General features: G+C 53.1%; 3 protein-coding genes across 4 annotated transcripts; 1 reads left to right on the top strand and 2 right to left on the bottom strand.

Moving 5' to 3' along the window:
* Positions 1–241: 241 nt before the first annotated feature.
* Positions 242–3,254, bottom strand: TNNC2 (troponin C2, fast skeletal type). Of its 2 annotated transcripts, XM_032606808.1 has the most exons (6): positions 3,159–3,254; positions 1,479–1,530; positions 1,195–1,338; positions 988–1,102; positions 689–825; positions 242–417 (listed from the first exon to the last, which is right to left on the bottom strand). In XM_032606808.1, exons 1-6 carry the CDS (start codon positions 3,159–3,161, stop codon positions 386–388), a joined length of 483 nt encoding a protein of 160 aa, XP_032462699.1. In that variant the 5' UTR covers positions 3,162–3,254; the 3' UTR covers positions 242–385. The 2 variants fall into 2 exon arrangements, with proteins under 2 accessions (XP_032462699.1, XP_032462698.1); XM_032606807.1 differs by lacking the exon at positions 3,159–3,254 and having other exon boundaries at positions 1,479–1,603.
* A 3,220-nt stretch (positions 3,255–6,474) lies between these two features.
* On the top strand, positions 6,475–12,098 carry SNX21 (sorting nexin family member 21). Its single transcript, XM_032604376.1, has 3 exons — positions 6,475–7,401; positions 7,842–8,020; positions 11,017–12,098. Exons 1-3 carry the CDS (start codon positions 7,140–7,142, stop codon positions 11,689–11,691), a joined length of 1,116 nt encoding a protein of 371 aa, XP_032460267.1. The 5' UTR covers positions 6,475–7,139; the 3' UTR covers positions 11,692–12,098.
* ACOT8 (acyl-CoA thioesterase 8) lies at positions 12,095–25,623 on the bottom strand. The gene is made up of 6 exons (XM_032604377.1): positions 25,371–25,623; positions 23,961–24,097; positions 18,212–18,437; positions 14,860–15,017; positions 14,136–14,330; positions 12,095–12,334 (listed from the first exon to the last, which is right to left on the bottom strand). Exons 1-6 carry the CDS (start codon positions 25,487–25,489, stop codon positions 12,222–12,224), a joined length of 948 nt encoding a protein of 315 aa, XP_032460268.1. The 5' UTR covers positions 25,490–25,623; the 3' UTR covers positions 12,095–12,221.
* Positions 25,624–25,652: the final 29 nt, after the last annotated feature.

Here is a 25,652-nt window from a genome sequence, read left to right as displayed (position 1 = left end):
CTCAGCCCCTCGGCCAAGTTGCCACGCCTAGCGCCAGCTGCAGATAGACCGTCGCTAAACTTCCGAGGGCATCGAGCGCCACCTCGGGCTCCCGCGACCCGGCGGCCTTCCGCGTCCCGCTGCGTTCGGACCCGAGGACGCTCGGGTGGCTCCAACCGGGGTGGCGCCTTGGACAGCGGCCCAACCAGGCGGCTCCCGACACCCGATCCATCCCGGTCCTCCCCTCACTCAGGCCACGCGCTTTGCAATGTTTCCTTTTATTCCTTCTAGACACATTCCCAGAAGGGGCCGCGCCTCCCTCCCGGGGCCGGGAGTGGGACCGGGCGGCGACGACGTCCCCACGCCCTAAGGACGCGCGGTCTCCGCGGAGGGGAGGGCCGACTTCTTACTGCACGCCCTCCATCATCTTCAGGAACTCTGCGGGGAAGGAGACGGAGAGGCGGTCAGGGGTCCCCTAGGGGCGAGGCAGGTCTGGCCAGGCTCCGGCCTCGCAGAGGGGGTGCCTTGTCATTTGTAGATAAATTGCACAAAACCTCCCGGAGGTCCCCCCTACCCGCCCGCAGGGGGTGGGGAGGAGCTTGGCCCCGCCCCGCCCCGCCTTCAAGGCTAGGGACTCCCGCGTGGGCGCCACGCTCAGACTCTCCAGCCTGGTTCGGTCTTCCGCTCCTCGCGCTCCCCAGACCCTCACCGTCGAAGTCAATGCGGCCGTCGTTGTTCTTGTCCCCGTCCTTCATCAGGGATTCGAGCTCCTCGTCCGTCACGTGCTCCCCTGAGGCCCGGAAAATCTCAGCCAGTTCCTCAGCATCGATGTAGCCGTCTGCGTTCCTTCAGGCGGAGGGCCAGGGCGGAGCTCAGGACGGGCAGGGGCGACCTGCCCGGGCCACGCCGGACGCCCCCTCCTACATCCCCACCCCGAGAACCTTCGTGCCCTGCTGGCCAGACTCAGACGGCTCTGCGCCTCGCTCGGCTCCCAGGCCCCCAATGCACCTGTCAAAGATGCGGAAACACTCAGCCAGCTCCTCCTCACTCTTCCCCTTGGCGTCCTCTTTCATCTGGCGCACCATCATGACCAAGAACTCCTCGAAGTCGATGGTGCCGCTGCCTGAGGGAAGCAGATGGTGAGGGAGCCCGAGCCCTGGCTGCCAGCTCCTCTCCACCACCACCATCCCATCCCTCGGAGGGCCACCCGCTCACCGTCCTCATCCACCTCCTCGATGATGGCGTCCAGCTCCTCTTTGGTGGGTGTCTGGCCCAGCATCCTCATCACCGTGCCCAACTCCTTGACGCTGATGTCCCCGCCACCATCAGCATCAAACATGTCGAAGGCGGCCTTGAACTCTGCCAGGGCAAGGAGAGCCTAGGGCTAAGGTGAGCCTGGCTGGACCGTCAGCCTCACGTCCACCCTCCCTGCCTGCCTAGACACCAAACATTGCCCAGCACACAGCCACCCAATGGACAGCCCGCCCACCCCCACTCACCAGCGATCATCTCCTCGCTGAGGTAGGACCGGGCCTCAGCCTGCTGGTCCGTCTGCAGGAAACACAGTCCATCAAAGAGCAGAAGGGGAAGCCCTGGAGCGCATTCCTGACTTAACCCCATTCTTCTGCACCCCCGTTTCTGTAAGTGCCCCTTAGTCCTCCGGAGAAACAGCTCCAAACTTGCCCCCCCCCCCCACCGCGTGCTCCCACAGCACCCAACCCCGCTTTTGAAGAACTAGGGAGGGGAATTCCCTGGCGGTCCAGTGGTTAGGACTCTGTGCTTTCACTGCCGAAGGCCTGGGTTCAGTCCCTGCTTGGGGAACTAAGATCCCACAAGCTGCGCAGCTCAGCCAAAAGAAAGAAAGAACTAGGGATTATGCCCTTCTTGCTTGTCAATCAGAGGTCAATTCAGGAACCCCCCAGTAATCTTGGGCAAGTCACTAAATGTACCCTCATCCCCTCATCTCTTCTTAGCAGTTTTTCAGGGGTGAGCTGAAATCAGGGGTGTGAGAAGGCTTTGTAAAGTACCAGAACGATTCCAACATGGTTTTCCAGTTTTCCCTGCCTCCTCGCAATGCCTGGTACTTTAACAGGTGCTCGATAAATGTTTGTTGTCAAATAAATGATAATGCAAGGCAAAGTTACTGAGCACCGACCAAGTGTCAGGCCATAGACCAGGCACTGACCCCCAAGAAGTCAGACACATCATCCCTCCCTCCAAGAACTTGCAGAGACAGAGATTGTAAGCTTCCTTGCGACGATTCAGTCATTGGAGTAAATGCCACTCCTGCTGGGCGGAGCATGATGTGGGCCTTGTGCAGGTGATGGTAAGATGGCTCTAAGGAGTTTCCATCACGTCCAAGCCCAGCCAGCTAGCTAGGGGACTTGAGACTGAGGCCGGCAACGAAGAAGCGCTGAGGCGTCCAAGGAGCCCTTCAGCTGGCTGGCTGCTGGCTGTCCTCCTTGTCTCCCTCCTCCGCCCCGCCCCCCTCCCCTCCTCCTTGCCTGTGCCAAAAGGGCAGGTTATTTTTAGTCAGGAACGGGCCACAGCAGCTGTCCTCCAGGGTCTAGTTACTCCTTGAAGTGAAGTGGGGAGGGCGATCTCAGAGGAAAAGGACAGCTTCAAATCATAACCCCTCTCTGGGAGGCTGACATCTCTCTAACTCTGCTCTGTCATCTTCAGCCCTTTCTCATCCCCTTGGAGCTCTTGGGGTCCTGCCCCTGAACTGGTCTGAGGCCCTGCAGGCTTCCCATCTTCCAGAGGAGGTTTCCTTCTCTCACTGGCAGGAAGAGGGTTTGGCAAGGCTTCCAGCCCACCCCCACTGCTCACTGACTTGCTGGGTGACTCCCTCTCCACCACGAGGGTCCCCATCTCCACCATCAGGGTGACAAGCTAAGACCCACTCACAGTTCTCTGACCGACATGGCTAGAAGCCTCAGAAGGTCTCAGGGAACCGGCAAGCCTGGAGGCTCAACCCCTGGAACGTCACAACTCTCCCCTTTCAAGACAAGTCCGAGGCCTTCTTCCCAACCTTCCTCCCAGACACCAGGGTTCCAGGAGCTTTCATATTCCAGCTTCAAACATCCAAGTTACTGCCCCACAGAGCACCCAGATCTGGCCTGAAAGATGCCCAGAAGTGCTCCTGCAAGTAAAAGGATGAAGTCCCTTCTCATCCTTACCATGGTTGCGTGTCACCAGGACTCCTCTGCTGCAAGTCACCTCCTCTGCACTCCACCACCCAAAGATGCCCTGGCCCTCTGTAGCCCCTAGGATTTGTAGGGGCATCCTCTCCTCCCACTTCCCTGCTCCCCAGGACCGAATGCCCTGGCCAATCAGATCCTGGGGTCAGCGAGCACCCCCCTCCCAGAGTCCTAGCCCATTACCTAATTTAGCCAAGGGCCCTTGCAGAGAAATTTAAGCCTCCGAGCAGGTGGCAGGCCTTGACGTCCTAGATTCTTGTGAGGAGAACCTGCCCCGCTCCACCGCCTTAGTGAGCGCCCCCTCAAGAGGCATACTTGCTCCGAGATGGGTGAGGATGATTAGGATAGAGAAAAGTGAGGCAGCATGGCGGAATGCAAGAGCACAAGCCTTGACGTCCAAAGCCCAGGATCCAATTCCTGTCTCTACAAGCTGTGCACGCTTGGGCAGGTGGCGATGCCACTCTGAGCTTCAGTTTCCTTATCTGTGAGATGGGGAGAGTCATAACCTCCCTCACAGAGAAACCATGGTAAACGGGAGCCCAGGTATGTCACCAAGATTGTGCCAACTACACAGGGTCAGTGCTTGGCAAGTGGCGGGGGATAGGAGGAGGGGAAAGTGACTGCCACAGTTATTGAACCTCTGTGACTTGCCACACACTGTGCTAAGCATTTTAACCACATGATCTCATCCAGTACTCATCCTGTGAGGTAGCAACTATGATTATTCCCTTTTCACCGGGAGCTTTGTAAATCATAAAGGTCTATAGTCATGTTGGAGATTCTTATTCATACTGACTGAGGGGAAGTTGGGGCAGACTGTCCTCAGGGGACCCGTCTAGAAGGAGGAATGTATAGAGGGGTCCAGGAAACAGGGTGTGCACTTGGAGGAGAAAGAAACATTGAAAGAAGATTCTTCTCTCAAGCTTACCTTCTCCAGGGAAAGGGTTTGGGGGATTCACTTTTTTGGGGGCAAGGGGGACCAGGGGAAGTTTCTCTAAGTAGGTGAAGGGGCAGCTGGCCCCTTGCTAGAGCTTGAGGAGGAAGTCTGGAGGAGCTCAGCTGGCCATCTGGAGAGGGAAGGAGTGGGCAGATCAAGTCAAGTCTGAGGCGAGCCCACCCTGAGAATGTACAGGGTCCACACGGGGTGTTGACAACCCACAATCCCACACGGGGATAGACAACATTTATAGACGGTAGCTAAGTCAACAAAAAGAGCACGGAGATGACTAAACACAGGGTCTGGGGCTAGTGAAAGGGGGCTGGACACCAAGGAAGTCAGATGGACAGTGGCAGCTGGGCTGCCCTCTTGCCCTGTGCATAGATATTCCCAAGGAAATCTCAGTGGAGCCAGGCCAGGCTAAATAAGGCCTCCCCCAGCCAGGCACAGGGCCAAGGGGCCATGCTCCCCAGGGGATGCCAATTTGGACACAAACATTGGAACCACTTAATCCCTTTGGAACAGAGAGTGTGGAACTTGCAGCAATCCTTTGTTCATTAATTTGTTCTTTCATTTATTCAGGGAAATAGATAAGGTCCAAACTCAGTGTGGCCAAGCAAGGTCCCACTCACCCTTCCATTCTCATCCCCTTTCCTCTCCCACCTTGCATGCCACTCTCCTCTGTTCAGACTAAAATAAAGCTCTGAACACCACCCTTTAAAGTTCCCGGGCCCTTGCACATTCTGGGTTTTTTCTGCCAGAAACTCCCATCTTCCCTTTGTTCACCTGCCTACTTCCCTATCCTCTTTCTCGGCTTTAACGATACTTCCTCCAGGATCCTTCCTCCCCTGTACCCAGGCCAAAGGAGTCCAAGGTGGTCTCCAGTATTTTCCTCAGTCATAGCACTGAACATGCCATGGGATCACGACCTGTTCTAAGTTCCACGGACCAGAGACTGTTACCTGCCTGCCGGTGCATTCCCCAGCACCCAGCACTTGGCACTTAGCAAGTGTTCAAAAAATAATATGATCTTTGGAAGAATAAGTGAACAGAATGACATCTGGTTCAATATAAGGAGGACCTTTCTAACAGTGGTGGTTGAATAATAATGGGACTGGGCAGCCTCATAAGGTAATGAGCCTCCTGTTACTGAATGTATGCAAACAGGAGTTTGATGACCACCTCTCAGGGAGGCTGTGGGGAGAGATCCACACGGAGCCTAAGAGTAGTGGAGAATACAAGACCTCAAAAGATCTCCTAGTTCTGGCCCTGTGTGTATGGCCCAGGGTAACTTTCCTTCACTGAGCTTCAGACTACCCATCTGTAAAATGGAGGTGCTAGACCAGATTTCGGAGCAACCCTCCTCCAGACCCTCATGGCTCTTGACAACCCGTGGCTTTGTGAACACCTGCTTTGTACCCAGACTTGTGAGGCATTTGCCAAAGTACAGGTTAAGATTCAGCCAGTGTTTGGTGAATGGGTGAGTACTGAATGAATGAACAAATGAGGTGTGTCTTTGTTGCCCCAACACCCTGCTGGGAAGCTGAATGAAGAGTCATTAAAGCTTTGAGATGACACAGACTTGGCCTTAAATCCCAGATCCCCTATTTCCTAGCTGTGGATTTTGGGAAAGTCTATTCGCCTCAGTTTCTTCATCTTGAAAATGGACCATTCTTGTCCACTAAGAGCCTCCTCCCCAGGATGTTGTGAGGGTGAGATGTGACCCCTTGTAAAGTGCCTAGAACAGGATGGAGGTTACAGTGGAACTTCAAGAAATGAGAGCCCTGCCCCTTCTGTACAGAGGGAGGGCAGGCAGTATGTGTTCCATTCAAAGCTATTCCCATACCCCTCTCTCCTGTGCCATTTAAAAAGGGGAGGAGCTACCATCAGAGAGATTTTACTTGTTTGATTGTATAACGAGCGATATCTGCCCTGCTAGGGACTGATAGCTAGGTCTTTTGATGGGAAGGGACAATAAATTTTTGACCTACTGCTGCCCTCTGGATAAAAAATAGAAACACAGCTCACTAGGGGAGTTGCTGAGATTACCAGGCCTGTAGCGTGAGAAAAGAACAGGATGTGGAACTCAGGAGACCTGGGCTGCAGGGCCCTACACTCAGAAAACTCTGGCAAGCTGTATGACTTGGGGAAAGTAACTCAGCCTCTCTGGGTCTCAGTTTTCCCCGTTTGCCTATGTCCTATGTGTGAGGCAGGCTCAAATGAGATTGTAAAAGCTTGTGAACACTGTAGAAACAATAATCATTGTGTAACTTATTATCCTCTTAGTCCCTCCTCTGTGCAAAATTCGTACTTAAATTCGTATTAATTGTTCCTGTTTTACATATGAGAAAACCTAGGCTACTCGAGGTCAGAGGTCAGATTTCATCCCAGATCACTCGGCTTCTCTTGGCCTCGGTTTCCTCACAGGAGAGATGGGCTTCCTACTGCCGCGTAATGACTTTGGCAAGTTAGAGTGCTGGGTATAAATTAGGGGATAGATGGGGGCCAGCCTGGGTCTCCGGAGGGTTGGGAGGATTCAAGGAGGGTGTAGGCCCCTACGGATTGGGGACGATCCCCTAGGGGGCCGCGGGCTTGCCCAGGCCTACCCAGGATTCCCAAATCCTTCATGGAGCAAAGGGCCCGGGACTCCCGGGCGGCTCAGGGAGCAGGCGGGGCCGGAGGCGGGGCGGCGGCAGGAAGGGGCCGGAGCGGCCTGGGCCCGGCGGAACCCGGCGGAACCCGGCGGACCCCGGTTGCCCTCGTCCAGGCACCGCGGGCCGCATGAGAACCCCGGGGAGCGGGGCGCCCCAGAGTGCACCTCGGGGCGCAGGAGGCAGACCCACGCCAGGGGGTGAAAGAGGCGCCGGCAGAGTCTCGGGACCCTCCACAGGCAAGGGCGGGGCCTCCGCGGCGCCCCTCCCTCCCCCAATCCCGGCCCCGCCCCGCCCCCTCCCCGCGCGGGGCTGGGGTCCGCCTCCGTCCCCAGCCCGGGACCCAGCGTCGCGAGCTCCCCCCGGGGTGCCATGGCCTCGCGGCTCCTGCACCGGCTGCGGCACGCCCTGACCGGCGACGGCCCCGGGGAGGCAGCGGCCGGCCCCGAGGCCGAGCAGTTCCCGGAGAGCTCGGAACTGGAGGACGACGACGCCGAGGGCCTGTCGTCCCGCCTCAGCGGCACCCTGAGCTTCACCAGTGCCGAGGACGACGAGGACCAGGACGACGAGGACGATGAGGAGGCTGACCACGACCCGCTGCCCGATGGGGACCGGGCGGCGGGAGAAGACGCAGGCGAGTGCGGGAGGATGGAGGCGGGAACCCTGGGGCTCGATTAGGCCTCCACCCCAGCCGCGTTCCCGAGCTGATCCAGCCGAAACGCAGACACTTCTTTAAGTGCCCCAGCCACCTCTTGGCTGTGTGACCTTGACAGAGTCACAACACCTCTCTCAGCCAAGTTCCTTTGTGTCAAATAGGGGAAATCACTCCCATCCCGGGTTGTTTAGGGCATGATATGTACAGGGTCTGGGATACAAATGGTAGTAATGTGCTAGCAATGTTTTGGGGGTGGAGATATTTATTTAACATCTACTGTCTGCCGGGCAGGTGTTTGGCACCAGGCCCCCTCTCTGGCCCTCCGTTTCCATTTATGTCAAATGGGGATAAATCCTTTGTCATTTGTTGGGAGGATGAATGAGGTCAGGGCATGTAATTTATGTGGAACCTGGCCCCAGGCCCATCCTGTGCTCATACAGAACGGAGTCCTCCACCTGATGGGCAGCGGGGCAGTCAGCTCCTGACACGGCAGTTGCAAGATTTCTGGAAGAAGTCCCGGAACACCCTCGTACCCCAGCGGCTGCTCTTTGAGGTGACCAGCGCCAACGTGGTCAAGGACCCGCCCTCCAAGTACGTGGTGAGTGAGGGTCCAGGAATCCCTGGGCTGTGAGTCTAGAAGTCTGGCTAAGAGAAAACGCCAGCTTCCTGGGGGATCTGGCTGTGTATAAGTGGCTGCCCCATTTTACAGATGGGGAAACTGAAGCCAGAAAGGGGATGTAACTTGAGCAAATCCTCAGGCAAATGACTTAAAACTTTTTTTTGTCCAGTCCTGGTTCTGAGACTAAGAACTAGTGTGCGTGTCCCCTGCTCCCTGGTTTTTGCAAATCGTCGCAAGATGCAAGATACACAAGGAAGAATATTATCTGAGTCAGACTTGAGATCCAAGTTGCATTGGTTAGTGGTTAGAAAAATGGGTTTTGGATCCCAGTTACTACCAGTCGTTTGACTTTGGGTGAATTGTGAAACTTTGACGACCCTGTTTCCTCATCTGAACGAGGGGATAATGCCCAGGATTGTCACAGAAATCAAATGAGACAGTGCATAGAAAGCCCTTAGCATTGCACCTGGCATCGTGAAGTGCTCGATAAAATGGTAGTTCTATTATTATTACTTACCTTTGGGTTGAAAATGTCTGGCCTCTAGGGCCTGTTGTAGCCTCTTTACAACCCAGGAAAGTCAGTTCTCCAGCACCCACACCTGTACAGAATGTTTGTCCTAAGGACTGGATTTATGGGATGGGTAGGGTTGGGGTGAAGATCAGTGCGGTGGGGAGGCCCTGATTTCCTGGCTGTGGAAAGGAGACACACATGGCGAATTCGGTGGTCCCGGTCCTGAAACCCAGCCTGACCTGGCTGGTCATGGCAGCAGCAACTCCCTGCCTCCCACTTCCCTCCTCTTCACCACCCTCCTCCATTTCTGACTCAGCAGGAAGGGGGCCTGGAGCCCTGTCCCACATCTGGGCTTCTCCACCCCTCTCTGCAGCTCTTAGTGAAAAAAGGGCCACGCCCATGGGGCGACTGCTCCCATTTGAGCAGGGATTGACTCCGATGATCAGATCTTAAGTGGCGAAAGTCCTGGCTGGGGGTCATGCACAGGAAGGGGGCGCCAAGGATCAGTAGCAGCTGGGAGACAAGGAAGTACGCGGGCAACTCTGGGAAGAGAGTGACAAGATAGAGCCAAGTTTGGCCTGGCCCAGGTCTGGGGAAACGAATCTTCTCTTTGTTTGATGGGGACCCTAAATCCTGCTTTAACATCTCCTGGGGGTTAAGAGCACAGGCTTTGGAATTAGGTCGGCCTGGGTTTGAGTCCCAGCTGGGCCCTTTACCAGCTTAAGGGAGGTCTTTGAGCCCTTTGCCCCCTCTTGGGGCCTGCTTCCTGAGCTGTCAAACGGAGGTAAGGATGGCTTCTGGGCAGTGCTGTTGTGATAATAAAATAGTAGATGTGAAGAGCTAGGCACAGCACGTGGTGCAGGGTAGGCGCTCAGTTAATGGAGTGACTCTCATTACCTATCTCAGCAGGACAGTATAAGGATCAGATAATGGATGTAAAATGGGTTTTTGTCCAGAAATTACAAATGAAAATAAAAGCTAGATGAGCATAAGGGGTCACTGTAGGCCAGTGCTTCCTGAAATGTGTTCAGCAGAAAATTGGTTCCCTCCCTGGAATATCAATAACTGTTCTTAAAAAAAAAAAAAGTTTTTACAGTCAATATGCAATGTTTGGGGAATGCAGAATTGAACAAGAGTAAAATAAGTTTCTTTACTGTTAAACTTTTCAATCCTGAATATTCATGTACACTGAATCTTCAAGGGAAGGATAGAGCAGGCAAACCGAACTGACCAGGGGTGGCTAGGATATTGGCAGTTACACAGAACAAATTCGAGAGAAGAATCTCGGTTTGGTGTTAGTATGCTTTCAACATCGAACGCTTGCTAATCCCCCCTTTAGACCTGTTAGCTCAGCATGGTTACAGATTAATCTATATTTGGGTTCTCGGACCTGGGGGGAAGCTTAGTGGTTATCTTGTTCAGTGTTTCCCAAACCTCCAGCACCCTCACAGTCCTTGTCCTATCTGAATGCTACTTGTACCATTCTGTGCTTCACGTTTCTCTTCAAATAAACCTATTTTTGAAAAATAAGTTTAAAAGACAACTTTATAGCACAACTGTATATGGAAAGGCTCACTTGCCATAAAGAGAAGATAACCGTAGAAATAAAAGCAGTGAGAGTGTCATTAAGCCCTGCCTGGGTGCTGCTGCCTGAAGAAGGCCCTGACCTGAGAGTCTCTTTCTGGCTCTTTTCTAAAAATGGAGATGAAAAGGGCTTTTTTAAACCAAACTGAGAGCTTCTCAATGTGCAGTCAGAAAGGTTCACAGAGCATTAGTGGGGGCATCGCCTCCTGCCTCTGATTCAGTGTTATACACTCCAGTACCTACCCCCTAAACCACCCAGGTACCAACGTTTGCACACGTCCCACACTTAAGTAAACAGTGAGCTGGGCCAGCGCTCCAGTCACTAGAGTCGGAAGCGGACCCAAGAAGGGGACTGCCCTGCCTGACATCACATAGTGAGGGAGCACCTGACCTGAGGTTAGAACTTGGGTCCCAGCGCACTTTTCACACTGGTCGCTACTGGGGCTGTCTGAAGACCTGTGTTCTGGGTCTGGATTGGAATAACCTGGCCAGGGATGTGGGGCTATGTATCCAGAGTGGAATGAAGCTCCAGGCTGATCCTAAAGGTTGGCTCTAGAGGCCCAAGAGATGGGCCTGGGTTTCGACCCTCGGCTGATTTTCCAGAGGGGCTGTAAGAAGAGCTCACTGCCCTATGCGAAGGGAGTACTCCCTAGGAGGGGCAGAGGGGGCGGCTGGACCAGGTGCTGAAGCTCATCTCTGTCTTTTTCTCCCCATGCTGCCTTGGGCCTGGGTCATTTCAGATGAGCCTCAGGTAAGATGAGACTGGGCTTCCCAGCAGCCTCGGGGGTGAAGGGAAGAGGTGGGAGAAGAGAGCTGGAAGTGAGAGGGAAGGGTCCCGGGGACACCTTGCACCTGCCCTGACCCCCACCCTCCCCCGCAGCTCTACACCCTCGCCGTGATGGGCCCGGGGCCACCGGGTCGCCAGCCAGCCCAGATCTCCCGCCGATACTCGGACTTTGAGCGGTTGCACCGAAACCTGCAGCGGCAGTTCCGGGGCCCCATGGCTGCCATCTCCTTCCCCCGCAAGCGCCTGCGCCGGAACTTTACCACAGAGACCATCGCCCGCCGCAGCCGGGCCTTCGAGCAGTTTTTGGGCCACCTCCAGGCAGTCCCTGAGCTGCGCCAGGCCCCGGACCTGCAAGACTTCTTTGTGCTGCCGGAGCTGCGGCGGGCGCAGAGCCTCACCTGCACTGGCCTCTACCGCGAGGCCCTGGCGCTCTGGGCCAACGCCTGGCAGCTGCAGGCCCAGCTGGGTGTCCCCTCAGGCCCAGACCGCCCTCTGCTGACCCTGGCAGGGCTGGCTGTGTGCCACCAGGAGCTGGAGGACCCTGGGGAGGCCCGGGCATGCTGTGAGAAGGCCCTACAGCTGCTGGGGGACAAGAGCCCTCACCCTTTTCTGGCACCCTTTCTGGAGGCCCACGTGCGGCTCTCCTGGCACCTGGGCCTGGACAAACACCAATCAGAGGCCCGGCTCCAGGCCCTGCAAGAGGCAGGCCTGACGCCCACGCCACCCCCCAGTCTCAAAGAACTACTCATCAAGGAGGTGCTGGACTAACCACACCTAGACTTAAGGCCACTGTGGGGAGAGGCACTGCCCCAGGATGGGAAGTGGGGTAGGGGCAGATGAGGACATGGACAGCAGTTGGGAGGTGACCAGGGGTGCTGGGAACCCCTAGAAGTTCCACAAAGGATTTGTAGCAGACTGAAGAAATGTGCTTCTTCTGTTGAGCTGGGCTCAGGACAAGCTTTGGCTAGGATGGTGCAGGGAGAAAGTCTGGTGCAGCCTCTCAAGCTTATGAATTCTGGGGGCTGTGCCCCAGGTCAGGGTCAACGGTCCCTTTTCCTTGGGCCTCCGAGCCAGCCTGGCTAAGGGCCAGGAACTCTGGCCCAGGAGTCCTGGGGTTGATGGCTGGAGGGAGGGCTGCATTTCCGGCCAAGGGGGATTAAAAGCCAGCAGCTCCACTGGTAGAAGTCTCTTTATTCCATGTTCAGGACCAAAGGCCCAACCCTGGATGGTAACTCCTGCCTCAGGAGTCGGGGGAGAAGGGAGATCCTTGAAGCCCCAGACCAAGCTGGTACCTCTGGCTACAGCTTTGAGTCCCGGGGCTTCACTCGGATCACGCCCTCCTGGGCACAGGACATAGCCAGAACCCCGTCCCGACGCCACAGCCGCCCATGAACTAGGCCCCGGGAGCCACCTGCGAAGATAAGGGAGAGAACTGTTTCCTTCCACCCAGCCAAATGCCCTCCTTGAAAAACGTACAACTCAGGTTGGGCCACCCCATGCCAGGGTACGCTCAGTGTCGTGGTCACTCCCAATCTCCAAGCACCCTTTTAGGAGCCTATTATGGTTGGTCATCAGGGGTAACTCCTCCCATGGGAATCCCACTTGATGGTTTAAAAGCACTTTCACATATCTGCTGGCTTCCTCAAAAAAATCCCAAGGGGATACGTTCTGAGAACAGTCTGGTTCAGTAGCTCAGCTAACCAGATCTGCCCCACTTCTGGCCACCTGTGTGAGGAAACCCATCACTTCCCCCCCCCTTTTTTTTTTTTGCGGTACACGGGCCTCTCACCATTGTGGCCTCTCCCGTTGCAGAGCACAGGCTCTGGACGCGCAGGCTCAGCAGCCATGGCTCACGGGCCCAGCCGCTCCGCGGCATGTGGGATCTTCCCGGACTGGGGCGTGAACCCGTGTCCCCTGCATCGGCAGGCGGACTCCCACCACTACGCCACCAGGGAAGTCCCCATCAGTTCCCTTTATAATAAATCAAACCAGGCCCTCCAGGCTGGTAATTCATTCAAACAAACAAACCAACAACAAAAAAAACCCACCTCCATCCCCACAGGGACAAAGGGGCTCGGAGGACAGGACTTGGAGCCGTGAGGCCTGGCCACCCCCCTCCCCACGTGGAGATTCTCCCTTGCTAGCCCAGGGCCTTAGTCTGATTATTTAGGAAGGGAACTGCTGGTTTCTCTTATATGCATAACAGCTCACTTAGGCCTTGTCCCATGTTCCAGATGATGCCAGTCAAATCCAGAGAGGCTCAGGAACTTGGCCTTAAGGCTCAGGCCAAACATGAACCCAAGAGTCCTAACTTCAAGTTGTGGCTCCTTTACTGTGATGCTGTCGGTGCTCGAGAGCCCCCCTTCCCTGAGTATAAGAAGTCCCTCAAGTTTTGTCCGTGGTTCACGAAGCAAGGCTTTTCTTTGAAATGCACTTCCTTGGAAAGGAACCCAGGGCTCTGAGACTAGGCACTGATGAACGAGTCTGGGTTTCTCTCAACACTATAAGGAGTATCCAAGCAGTGGGGCCCTTAGAGAATGCTGAGTGCCCTGACCCTCAACCAGGTTAATTGTCAGAATCACATAGGGAGCTTTTTTCTTTTTTTAATTTTTTGACTGCGCCGTGCCGCATGTGGGATCTTAGTTCCCCGACCAGGGATCAAACCTGGGCCCCTTGCAGTGAAAGCATGGAGTCTTAACCACTGGACCGCCAGGGAAGTCCTGGGAGCTTCTTAAAAATAGTTTCCTGGACCTCATCCAAGATCTGCAGAGTCAGAATCTTAGGGATGGAATCTGAGAACGTTCTGAAAAAGCTCCCCCAAGGGGTGGTCTGATGGGCCACCAGCTTTGGATACCTCTGTTTTAATGCAACCCTATTTGTTGAGATGGGGAAACAGGCTCAGAGAGGAGATGGGACTTGCCCAAGATCACACAGGTAATCTGAAGTGGTTCTGGGACTAGAACTGAGTCTCTGAGATAAACTGAATCATTCCCAGCATGTTACAGAAATTAAGAGCTGAGCAGGTGTCCCATCCTCAGGCCTCACCCTGTCATTTTGAAGACAAGGATACCACAGCCTAGGGAAGCAGAAGAGGAAGTGAGTGATCTGTGTGGTGCTCCATAGAAAGTGGGTGGGGGACAGCATCACCCAAGAAAGCAGGCTCCCTGCCCTCCCAGGGTCAGCACCCTCATCCCCCATGGTCCCACACTCACCAGCCCAGGGGCTCTCACACTCATAGAGCATCCAGTGGTCAGCTCGGAAAGGGGCGTGGAACCACATGGAGTGATCCAAGGAGACCATGAAGTGCACCTCGTGCCGCCACTGGTGGGGCAGCAGTGCTGTGCCCAGGAAGGCATAGTCCGAGATATAGGCTGCCACGCAGCAGTGCATCTTCATGTCGCCCTCCCCTGCAACAGATTCCGGCCCCATCAGCCCTGGGCTCCTGGGCTTTACAGCTCAGGACCTGCAGGGAGGTAGGGAGAAAGGGGCTGCCGTGCATAGGTGTGCAGACTGTTCACTGCCCAAGGGCACCTGGCCCAAGGTGTGTGTGTGTGATGGGCGATAAGGGACACAGGGATGGGAGGGGGGCAGGTGCAGGTGAGGATTGAAATCCAATCTTCAGTCCCCAAGTCTCCCACCGTGGACCCCCGAAGTGTCTTCTTCCAGTTTGCACAAAGGCATCTGATGCTTAGCAGGGGACCTGGGGAAGAATCTTGGCGAGGTGCCTTGCCTTCCCCAGAAAGGACCAACATTAGGATTACCAACCGTCACCTGCCCGTTCTCCCCATGCAAAGGGCTAAGCCAACCTCCCCATCATGCAGATACGTAAACAGGCCCAGAGTGGGGAAGTAACATGCCCAAGGCCACAAAGGGCAAATGAGGTACAGGTCTAGGCCCCCGGAGAGCGTTTCCTTTCAGGCCACGGGGTCCTCTTACCAATGTAGCCCCGGGCTCGCACCCAGAACATCTGTTTGGGCTCCATGCTCTGCAGCTGGCTCAGAGTGGGTAGGTTTACCAGCTTGATCTCAATGGGCACCTCCCGGGCAGCGGTTCGGTTCAGCCCCACTCGGTACTTCTCTTGGAGGTTAGGGTCCCTGAAAGTAAAGGGGAGAGGGATGGGGAGACCCAGGAAGATGGGGAGCCTGTCCTCTGAGCCACCTCTTCTGACCCCTCTCATTCCTCCACAGGGACTCCTGACTTATCCCCAAAGCTCCCCTCCCCTCTGGCAGGCAAGATAGGATAGACTTGCATCCTTTCTTTGCCACTTATGAGTCCTCTGGCCTGGTGCAAGTTAGTCATCGCTCAGCCTTTTTCCCATCTGCAAAATGTGGATAATGACAGTCACCTACCTCATAGTAAATACTGTGGAGGAGACAAGATAAGGCATATGAAGCCAACACATCATCTAGTCATGCGGTGTACCCTGTGACAGGCCCTGTTCCAGGCATTTCACACACATGAACTCACCCGTCAACACCTCTGTGAGATCCATGCTGTTCTCACTGCCATCTGATAAGTGAAGCAAGCACAGAGGGTGCAGGTAGCCTGCTCAGGAAGTGGAGGGGCGCGGGATTCGGACCCAGCCAGTCTGGCTCCTCGGTTCACACTCTTAACCACTTCTCTATTCTAACACTCAGGAAATAGGCTGCCCTACTTGGACTGACTTACCTAACCCTGAGCAACTGGGGACGCTGTGTTCCAGGGAGAGGAGCCCATTTCCAGGGAAGCCCCTTTGCCACAGTAAGGACACCCCTTGTGCCCCTAGGCTCTTCCCCGGTATTTCCGTTTCGATCCCTATCCTTTCGAGCCCTGTCTGACAGAACCTTCTGTGATGATGGTATGGTCTGTGGCTGCCCTGTCCGCTGTGGTAGCCACGAGCCACATGTAGCTGTTGAGGGCTTGAAATGTGGCCAGTGTGACCGTGGACCAGAGCTGAATTATTTCTATTTAATGTTAATTAACTTAATACAGCCACCTGTGGTTAGCGGCTTCCTTATGGGACACACAGCTCTAGATTCAGGGACCTTTAAGAACAATGTCCTCCTTTCATTTCTCCAACATTTTGGAGCTCTGACCGCATACCGGGCTCTGTGCTTATTCCTCTCTGTCAAGAGTGATGTAACTACAATTTACTGAGCACTCGCTGAGGGCCTTGTTATCTTGTGTAATCCTCACAGCAGCCTTATAAGGTAGAAATTCTGATTGGCACCATTTTACAACTGAGGACACAGGCACAGAGTGGAAAAGCAACTTGCCAAACTCACACAGCTGGCGGGGGCAGAGTCTAGATTTGAACCCAGGCTTTTCCCAGGTGCAGATGCACGTCTGTTCCATCACACCGGGCTGACAGCCCTGACTGCTGCACAAGGCAGCGGGGCTCTCCTTACGATAGAGCTGCGAAGTCTGCAGGGCAAAAGCAGCCATTCCCATTTTTTAGATGAAGAAGCAGGGCTCTGAGAGGCTGGCGAGTCGAGCAAAGCAACACAGCAGGTGGGAAGTGGAGCCCTGGCCCCAATCTATAACCGAGCAGGACCCTGTGGATACCTCTGTCAAGTTTATGATTAACCTCCTTATCTGAACCTTTATTCCTTTTATTGTTCAAAACCTGTTCTCCTCAAGATTGAGGAGGGGAACTGTAACGGAGCAGGACCCTATGGGGCCTTCCTGGGACAGGGCCTTCCCCCATATCCTCTGCTTTGCTCTCTGAAGTACCTAGATAACAGTATATGATGCACATTTCCTGAGTTGTTTTACAGATGCTAACCACACCCCCCCCAGCCAAATGAAAGATGTTAACTACTTGATGACCGCGAGCGCATAGCCCCAGGCCTCCTGGAGCTTAAGGACTAACAATGTTAACTGCCCTCTTACCTCACCGTCAGCCAATCAGAGAATCGTGCATGAGCTGATCACATACCCTGCGACCCTCCTCCTTTACCTGGCTTTTAAAAATGCTTTGCCGGGGCTTCCCTGGTGGCGCAGTGGTTGGGAGTCCGCCTGCCGATGCGGGGGACGCGGGTTCGTGCCCCGGTCTGGGGGGATCCCACGTGCCGCGGAGCGGCTGGGCCCGTGGGCCATGGCCGCTGGGCCTGCGCGTCCGGAGCCTGTCCTCCGCGGCGGGAGAGGCCACAGCAGTGAGAGGCCCGCGTAACGCATAAAAAAAAAAAAAAAAAAAAAAATGCTTTGCCAAGGGCTTCCCTGGTGGCGCAGCGGTTGAGAGTCCGCCTGCCGATGCAGGGGACACGGGTTCGTGCCCCGGTCTGGGAGGATCCCACATGCCGCGGAGCGGCTGGGCCCGTGAGCCATGGCCGCTGAGCCTGCGCGTCCGGAGCCTGTGCTCCGCAACGGGAGAGGCCACAACAGTGAGAGGCCCGCGTAACGCAAATGCTTTGCCAAAACCCCTCAGGAGGAACTTCCCTGGTGGCACAGTGGTTAAGAATCCATCTGCCAGTGCAGGGGACACGGGTTTGATCCCTGGTCTGGGAAGATCCCACATGCTGCAGAGCAACTAGGCCTGTGTGCCACAACTACTGAGCCTGTGCTCTAGAGCCCTTCAGGGAGCTCGGGGTTTCTTAGAGCATAAGCCACCCATCTCCTTGCATGGCCTTGGAATAAACCTTTCTCTGCTCCAAACTCCGATGTTTCGGTTGGTTTGGCCTCACTGTGCAAGTTGGGCACATGGACTTGTCCTGTGTCAGGACCCAGAGCTCTTTCCACTGCCCCAGCATTTTTCCAACTTTATTAGCTGTGATTCAAGTAAGAAACCTATTTTACCAGGTGACATTCAAAATACTTAACATGCACTAAGGCAAAGGCAGCAGGGCCACAGCTCTGCAGCAGGACCCTCACCCCTGGCAGGCATTAACTCCTCGGCTGCTGGGTCATGGGTGACCCTGGAAGAGAAGGGGGACCACAGCCCCACACCATGATCCAACACCCACCCATGGGCACACATGCTCTCACACACAACTGAAACTAATGTTTCACAAAAGGATGCCTACCCTTACTACAGGCAATACAGTCTAATATCTTCTTTCCTAGTCCAGATTCCCCGTGCCCCGCCCCACCCCAGCTGTGCCTCATGGCTCGTGGGATCTTAGTTCCCCAACCAGGGATCGAACCCGTGCCCGCTGCAGTAGAAGCACAGAGCCCTAACCACTGGACCGCCAGGGAATTCCCTAGTCCAGCTTTTTAAAATGCTGGCCGAGATCAACTAAAGGACTCCATGGCCTGCTAACAGGTGGCGACTGCAGTTTGAACACTGTCCTGGGACCTTGAGGTCTCTCACCTTAAATACTGGTTAATGAGGGCCTCGTGGCCAAGCAGCTCTTCCGGTGGGGGCACGGTAGGCATGGAGAACTGGTGCTGCACAGGGCTGGGCTGGGCCTTCTGGAAGGAGGCCTGGCAGATGAAGATGGGCCTGCCGTGTTGCACAGCCTTCACGGAGCGCACGGAGAAGCTCACCCCTGTTCGCGTCCGTTCCACCTGGTACAGCACCGGCACCTTCGGGTCCCCTGCAGCAGGCAAAGGGCACACAGCACACGGTGAGCCCAACTGAGCCCCGTAGGCCCTCTCACCATCACCATGGCTGGACAGGCCCCTCTGTTGCTTGTTCTCCATTCCTTTTCTGCTTGGTAGCTACTGACTGAGGCCTGATGAAGCCCAGGTACTGGGGAGAGAACCCTAGACCCTGTCACTAGGATGCTCCCCGTGCAGGTGGAGATCCACTCCATCAATAGCACAGGACAGAAGGGACACTACCAGATTCCCTGCATTCAAAGTCCGGCTCTGACTCGCACCAGCTGTGTGACTTTGGGAAAGTCACTTAACCTCTTAGAGCAGTTAACGCATCTGTGAAATGGGGACCATCACAGTATTCATACCTCTCAGGATTTTAATGAGGATTAAAGTAGTTCAGAGTCGTAAAGTATTCAGAATAATATCTGGCACGTAGTAAGTGCTCTGTGTTTGTTCAATAAAATACTGTCAGCTTTTGTCTGGTTCCTTCTGTGACTGGGATCTTGTCATGAACCCGGTACCATTCTTCTAGATCAGGGGTCAGCAAATCTGGCCTGCTGCCTGTTTTATTTTTGTTTTTCTTTTCTTTCTTTCTTTCTTTTTTTTGAGAACAAGCAAAGGTTATTTATTCAGAGTTTAGTGCATCAAGGGAGTCAGCCATAATCACTTCCGCTTGGCAGAGACTCAAAGGCACACGGAGGAGCGGGAAAGCTTTATAGGGAAAAAAAAGGTTTCAGGTATGCCCTGCTTGGAGGCTGCTGGCATGGTGATAGGCAGCCTATGTAATTGGTGATGTTTGGCTTTCCCCAGTTAGTCCTAAGTTGGAAGCAGGGGCAAAAATTAGGGAAGCTCTCAGTTATTCATCAAGTCCTGGCCATTAGGGGCTGATCATTACAGGGACTATGGTTTGGCTTCCTGGACTGGCTGCTAGAAATGGTGGTCTGACTTCCTCCAAGCCTGACTTGTAGATAGTAGGTTGGCTTCCTGTGCTAGTTGCTACCAGCTGTGGCTCAGAGTTCTCTTTTTATATATGGCTTGGCCACTGTCTGATATTCATTCTCCCAGGAAAAGCCTGCTGTCAGTCCCTTCATCCCTAATGCAAATGGAAGTCAACCTGACCCTTCTCCTTCGCTATCTGTGCTCACAAGACAGGATGGGAGACACTGGCCCCAGCGTGAGGACTATTAACCCTCAATGAACAGGTCAGGGAGGGTTTTTAGAGAGAGTTTTCCTGGTGTCCCTGAAGTCCTTTAGTCTGAGTCAGACTGACCTTGGAGAACCCTGACATGTAGGTGGTAAGATGTCTTGGGGATGATTTTCAACTTTGAGATGAAAGAAGCAGGTCTAGAGAAGCACTGCTTCCTCCACCCCATCCAAATGGGGAGCCTGCCAGGCACTGGGGGCTCATTCAACAGCAATAAACACTCCTATGAAGCCCTGAAGCCCAGCGGGTTTGCTCAGGTCTGTTAGCCAGCAACGCCAAAGGGGCATTTTTAATCAGAATGGGGGCTCCTCAAGGCCAAAGGCCTTTGAGAAGGGCTTCCCAAGAGTCCAGAAACGAGACAGTTACATAAGCAGTCTGATTTCAGGGGCTGGGAAGGAGGCCTCCCTTCCCTATCAACGAAATAAAAAAAAAAAAAAAAGCTGTCATCCAATCCTTGGGCTGCAGCTAAAATTCAGTATTTTCAGTTACTAGTGATTTCCCTTTCAGTGTGAATGAGTTCCAGACCTGTTTTTTAAAATTTGTATTGGAACAGAGCTGGTAGGCTCTGCAGTATATTGAAGGAAGCGAGATAACAGTTATGGAGTGAGTGCATTAGTTATGTGGACCTGAAACAGACAGCCAGATACTTCTCCAGCAAAGATGGGTTTCTTCAGGATCAGCAGAGAAATGCAATTCAGGGTCTGCAACCACAGTGAGCCACATGCAAGTCCCCGTCCAGCAAGAGGAGAATGCTTTTATAGAGGGGAAAAGGGAGGGCTATAGTAGAGTGCAATTGGGAGGGCCCTAGTAAACAAAGAGCCCATGGCTTTTCATTGGTTGAGTCCTTGCCAGAAAGGAGTCTTTTTCAGGGCATGAGTGCTCCCCCCTCTGGTCTCCCAACTCTACTCAATGGAGGTTTCTGTTTATGAATTTTTTTATTGTTGCTAAGGTATCTTTTCTCACGTTGGTCTCACATTAACTATGCAAAGTGGGTCTTATCACCACTGTATAGATAGGAAAACTGATGCCGTAGTAAATAACATTTTTTGGAAAATGACCAAGCCCATTTGTTTACATACTATCTGCTATTGCTTTTGCCCACAAAACCTAAAATATTTACTCTGCCTTTACAGAATAATGTTTTTTGACTCCTGCTCAAGATTCTCCGTGCTTGAAACCTATACCAAGTCAGAAAACACCTGTATTACATTCTTCTACCTATCTAGAGAAATACATTTTTTCTTAATTTTATTTTTGGCTGAGTTGGGTCTTCGTTGCTGCGCATGGGCTTTCCCTAGTTGCGGCAAGCAGGGGCCACTCTTCATTGTGGTGCACAGGCTTCTCATTGCGGTGGCTTCTCTTGTCGAGCACAGGCTCTAGGCGCGCAGGCTTCAGTAGTTGTGGCTCGCGGGCTCTAGAGTTCTGGCTCAGTAGTTGTGGCACACGGACTTAGTTGCTCCGCGGCATGTGCGATCTCCCCGGACCAGGGCTCGAACCCATGTCCCCTGCATTGGCAGGCGGATTCTCAACCACTGTGCCACCAGGGAAACCCTGAGAAATACTTTTTTTAATCAAAAAACAAACAAACAAAAAACCCAAACTGACTAACATTCTATACTGGGCTTTTAGAAAGAGAATCGATATGATAAATGGCCAAGGACCAACACCTCCACCTCCCAGTATCTTTTAATTAAAAATATTATTAGCAACATTGTAAAGCAACTATACTCCAATAAAAAAAATTTTTAAATATATCTATATATCATTGGAGCACCATCATTGTTTATAAATCTTGATGTACCTGGTAGAGGGTCACATCACAAACTAATAAGAGAGCTTCCCTTTTTGCCTTGCTGCCAGGAATCTCGGAACTAACTTTTGTATAAAACTGCAATGACATGCCTTAGCCTAGTATTTTGACACAATTATTTCCCCCAAATCCCGTTACTACTAGCCTCCTGGCCCTTGACTTTTATTTATTATTACTTTTGAAAATTTTGTCCCAGGGAACTCCCTGCCGGTCCGGTGGTTAGGACTCCACGTTTTCACTGCTGAGGGCACGAGTTCAATCCCTGGTCTGGGAACTAAGATCCCACAAGCTGTGCGGCCCGACCAAAAAATTAAAAAATTTAAAACTTAATATCCTTCTTAAAATAATTTTTTTGCCCCAAATGTTTTATTTTTTCCCATACTTAATTTTTTTGCAGACTATATTCCATTATAGGTTATTACAATATACTGAATAGAATTCTCTGTGGTACACAGTAAATCCTTGTTGCTTATCTATTTTATGTATAGTAGTTTGTATCTGTTAATCCCATACTCCTAATCTGCCTTGACTTTTATTTTATTTTAAAAATTAATTAACTGGGGTTCCCTGGTGGCGCAGTGGTTGAGAGTCCGCCTGCCTGATGCAGGGAACACGGGTTCGTGCCCTGGTCCGGGAAGATCCCACATGCCGCGGAGCGGTTGGGCCCGTGAGCCATGGCCGCTGAGCCTGCGCGTCTGGAGCCTGTGCTCCGCAACGGGAGAGGCCACAACAGTGAGAGGCCCGCGTACCGCAAAAAAAAAAAAAAAAAAAATTAATTAACTGATTTATTTTTGGCCGCACCACATGGCTTGCGGGATCTTAGTTCCCCGACCAGGGATCGAACCCAAGGCCCTCAGCAGTGAAAGCATGGAGTCCTAACCATTGGACCGCCAGGGAATTGTGACTTTTATTTTAATAGCTCTATAATAGCTGCCAATTATTTTAAGCTGTCTTGCAGCCTTTCAAGAAGCAGATAGGGACACAAATAATTGGTGATTATTAGTGTTGGCACTCCCGGAGCACAGGCTCCGGGCGCACAGGCTCAGCGGCCATGGCTCACGGGCCCGGCCGTTCCGCGGCATATGGAGTCCTCCCGGACCAGGGCACGAACCCGCGTCCCCTGCATCAGCAGGCGGACTCTCAACCACTGTGCCACCAGGGAAGCCCTATGGGAGCTTCTTACATAACCTCTTTGGGTCCAAAGTTCCTTATACATAGAATAGTGGCAGGAATGCTGTTTACTTAAAAGAATTAAACAAGATAATGTACATAGCTGCGCACTGTAACATGCAAATTTTAATTATTCCCATAAGTTCATCATCAAAAAGTAATGATAATTACCATTTATGGAAAACCCACATCATGCCAGGCCCTGCACTAGATACTCTACCTGCAAAGACTAAGAATTCTTTTCAGAAACCAGATGATGAAACTGATTCAGAGAGATCAGGTAATGCCCCCACCCCCCCCAAAAAACGAAACAAAACTGTCTCACTGGGCTAGAAGGATTACAATATCAAAAGGCCAGCACTTTTGGAGTTTACAACCAAATTGAGGGAACAAAGGGCGCATCTGCACCCAGCTAGCATCAAAGTTGAGAACGGGGCTCACCCCAAGGTCAGTATTCAAATGCTTTATAGCAATGACTGTCACGGAAGTAAAGGAAGTAAAAGGATGGGGAGTGAGGGGCATGGGAACGTAGTACGAAAAGGTGTATTTACTATTAACTATTTTATACTTGTAAAATGAAGGCGGAAACCCACTGTCTTTTTTAATACAGATCACATATAAAGTTTCATAAATTATTCTCAGCTGATGGGACCATGCAGAAGACAGAGACTCTTAAAATTGGGAGCATCTGCCTAGGAGTGAGATTTTTATGTTTCTCAAAAGGGAGCATGGGTTTTAAAAGATTACTCTCTCTTTCATTTGATCCCAGAGCTGTAAGCAGCTACAGGGATCTTGCTTGGCCCCGCCCCTTCTGCATTTTCCAGGTGGGATGAAGGAGGGGTCGGGGAGGGTGGTTATATCTCACTCAAGGTCGCCTGGTGAATCAATGGCAAAGCTCCGACTAGATCCGAGGTCTCTTGTTTCCCAGGCTGGTCTCTTCTCCAAGTTAAGCTGCCTGCCTCAAACTCCCAGCAGAGGTTTCAGCACCCCTCTGAGGATCCAGCACAGGACTGGCACCAGAAGGTGTATGAAGAATAAAGAACAAAAGACCCACTGGGAACAGTTAAGCTCCAAAGTCTTGTGCCACTGTGGGCCAGAAAACAAGTACCCAGTATCTCAGCAGGTATGGGGTCTAAGGCTCTTCCTGGCCCCAGGCCTTCTTCCTCTTTAGGCTTCCCTAAGGGAGATCAATTAACCCTCTCCCTCCCCCCTCCCTTCCCTCCCCTCCCCCCTCTACCTCTCTCCCTCTTTCTCCTCAGTCTGCTCCCCAAGGCCAGAAAGAAGTGGCTGCTGGGCCACCAGTGTTGGGGGTGGGTTAGGGAGGGGTTGGTTTACCTTTCCGAACAAAGTAACAGTGCAGGGAATGAACATGGACATCTTCAGTCACAGACTTGGCTGCAGCCACCAAAGCCTGGCCCACGATCTGACCCCCAAACAGCCGCTGGTTTGAGGGTACCCAGTAATGCCTTCCTCTGTGGGGAGAGGGGAAAAACAGGAAAGACTTGGGTGCTGGGCCATATCCCACAATCTTCAATGAGCCTCTAGTGCAGGATCTCTTAACCTGATTGGGGTTTGGGATGCTTTGAGAATCTGGTGAAAGCCTTTCCCCAGGCAAATATCCTAACACCACTCTACCTACAACTTCAAGGCCTTAAGGATGCCCCAAACTTCTGTGGATTTCAGTCAAGGATAATGAACCAATCCCCATATTTTATACTATGAGAACAGGGATCAGAGAGGGAAACTGACTTGAGCAAGGTCACACACACACACACAGCTCAACCATTGTCATCCTGAGCAGTACCCAGGTCTTCTGAGCCCAAGTCCAGTGTTTCTTCCATTGCCCATACCAGGGTAAGGCATAAGCCTCTCAAGCCCTTGAGTAGACCAAGATGAACCCCACAAACTGTGGGGGGGACTGCATTAAGGTCTGCCACTTACACCCCTCAACTTGACAGCCCAGTTCTTAAAAGAACTAGATTTAGAGCTTGAAGGGCCCTCAGACTTCAAGTCTAACCGCTTCAGTGCACAGATGAGGAAACAGGCCCCAGAGGTGAAAAGTCTTGCCCATTGCATGAGCCCAGTGGAGGATTAAGAATTTAGGTCTCCAGCTTCCCACTGCCCAGCCCAGCTTTTTTCATATAATGCATTGCAAATAGCCCTCCAGGGAGTTATTTGTAATTGGTTTAAGTGGGGCTAAGTTAATACCTAAGATAGCTTCCAATAAGCCAGGAGGAGCCTTGGAAGCCCAAACTATTAAATCCCCAGTTACAGTCAAGAATTTAAGCAGCATCAGGAAGGAAACAGGCTCAGGCCTCAGAATGAATAAAGAGCTACTAGACCCCCCTAGTGGTGGTGGGGATGGGGAATGTAAGAGGAAATTATAGTGAATATGCAGGAGCTGCAGATAAGTTTGTGCCCTTGGACAAATCACTGCCCTTTCTGGACTGGCTCTCCCTGGGACATGATTCCTCAGGGGAGGCTGCTGAGAAGGATACTTTGGGTCACCACTTTTTGCCTAGATTGCCAGGACCTCCCAGGGGTGGGAATGCACAGACCCCCGCGCCGAGGAGGAAGCTGGGGCAGCTTTGTCAGGCACAAGTTCCCTCCCAATCGCAGCACAGGCATCTCGCGCAGAGCCCATCCTCGTCCAGGGAGGTACAAGCAGGGGCAATGGGGTGGCAGCAGGCAAGATCAGGAGCCTCTGACCCAATGCGTGGGTGCGGGCCCGATGCGGCCGGCTACCTGAAGAGATCTTCGTCCAGCAGCTCGAGGTTGAGCACGCTGGTGACCAGGACGCTGCGGAGGTCCCTGGGTGGATCGCCGCCGCCCTGTTCGTCCTCTAGGGCCTGCGGGGACGACATGTAGCCCACTTACTGCCGGCCCGGGACCCTGCGCTCGGGGGAACACGCGGAGACCTGGACAGAACGCGCAGCCTCCAGCAGAAACTAAGTAACCGGAAGTCCCCCTCAAGCCCTGAGAAAGTGGGATGCAGGTTATGATTGGTCGGTCATCCTGTCAGTCTTC

Source organism: Phocoena sinus, chromosome 15 (assembly GCF_008692025.1).
Source record: "Phocoena sinus isolate mPhoSin1 chromosome 15, mPhoSin1.pri, whole genome shotgun sequence".
Taxonomy (NCBI): Eukaryota; Metazoa; Chordata; class Mammalia; order Artiodactyla; family Phocoenidae; genus Phocoena; species Phocoena sinus.
This window is presented reverse-complemented; position numbering and strand designations above follow the sequence as displayed.

What these genes read in the sequence shown, in the direction of transcription:
- TNNC2 (XM_032606807.1), bottom strand. Translation starts at nt 1,599, where the DNA reads ATGGGGTTAAGTCAGGAATGCGCTCCAGGGCTTCCCCTTCTGCTCTTT. An exon ending in CAGCGAGGAGATGATCGCTG is followed by an intron (nt 1,339 to 1,478) that starts GTGAGTGGGGGT and finishes TTGCCCTGGCAG; the next exon opens with AGTTCAAGGCCGCCTTCGAC. An exon ending in CGAGGAGGTGGATGAGGACG is followed by an intron (nt 1,103 to 1,194) that starts GTGAGCGGGTGG and finishes TGCTTCCCTCAG; the next exon opens with GCAGCGGCACCATCGACTTC.
- ACOT8 (XM_032604377.1), bottom strand. Translation starts at nt 25,489, where the DNA reads ATGTCGTCCCCGCAGGCCCTAGAGGACGAACAGGGCGGCGGCGATCCA. An exon ending in CTGGACGAAGATCTCTTCAG is followed by an intron (nt 24,098 to 25,370) that starts GTAGCCGGCCGC and finishes CTCTCCCCACAG; the next exon opens with AGGAAGGCATTACTGGGTAC. An exon ending in GTGTGAGAGCCCCTGGGCTG is followed by an intron (nt 12,335 to 14,135) that starts GTGAGTGTGGGA and finishes TTATCTTCGCAG; the next exon opens with GTGGCTCCCGGGGCCTAGTT.
- SNX21 (XM_032604376.1), top strand. Translation starts at nt 7,140, where the DNA reads ATGGCCTCGCGGCTCCTGCACCGGCTGCGGCACGCCCTGACCGGCGAC. An exon ending in GGCGGCGGGAGAAGACGCAG is followed by an intron (nt 7,402 to 7,841) that starts GCGAGTGCGGGA and finishes ACCTGGCCCCAG; the next exon opens with GCCCATCCTGTGCTCATACA. An exon ending in ACCCGCCCTCCAAGTACGTG is followed by an intron (nt 8,021 to 11,016) that starts GTGAGTGAGGGT and finishes CCTCCCCCGCAG; the next exon opens with CTCTACACCCTCGCCGTGAT.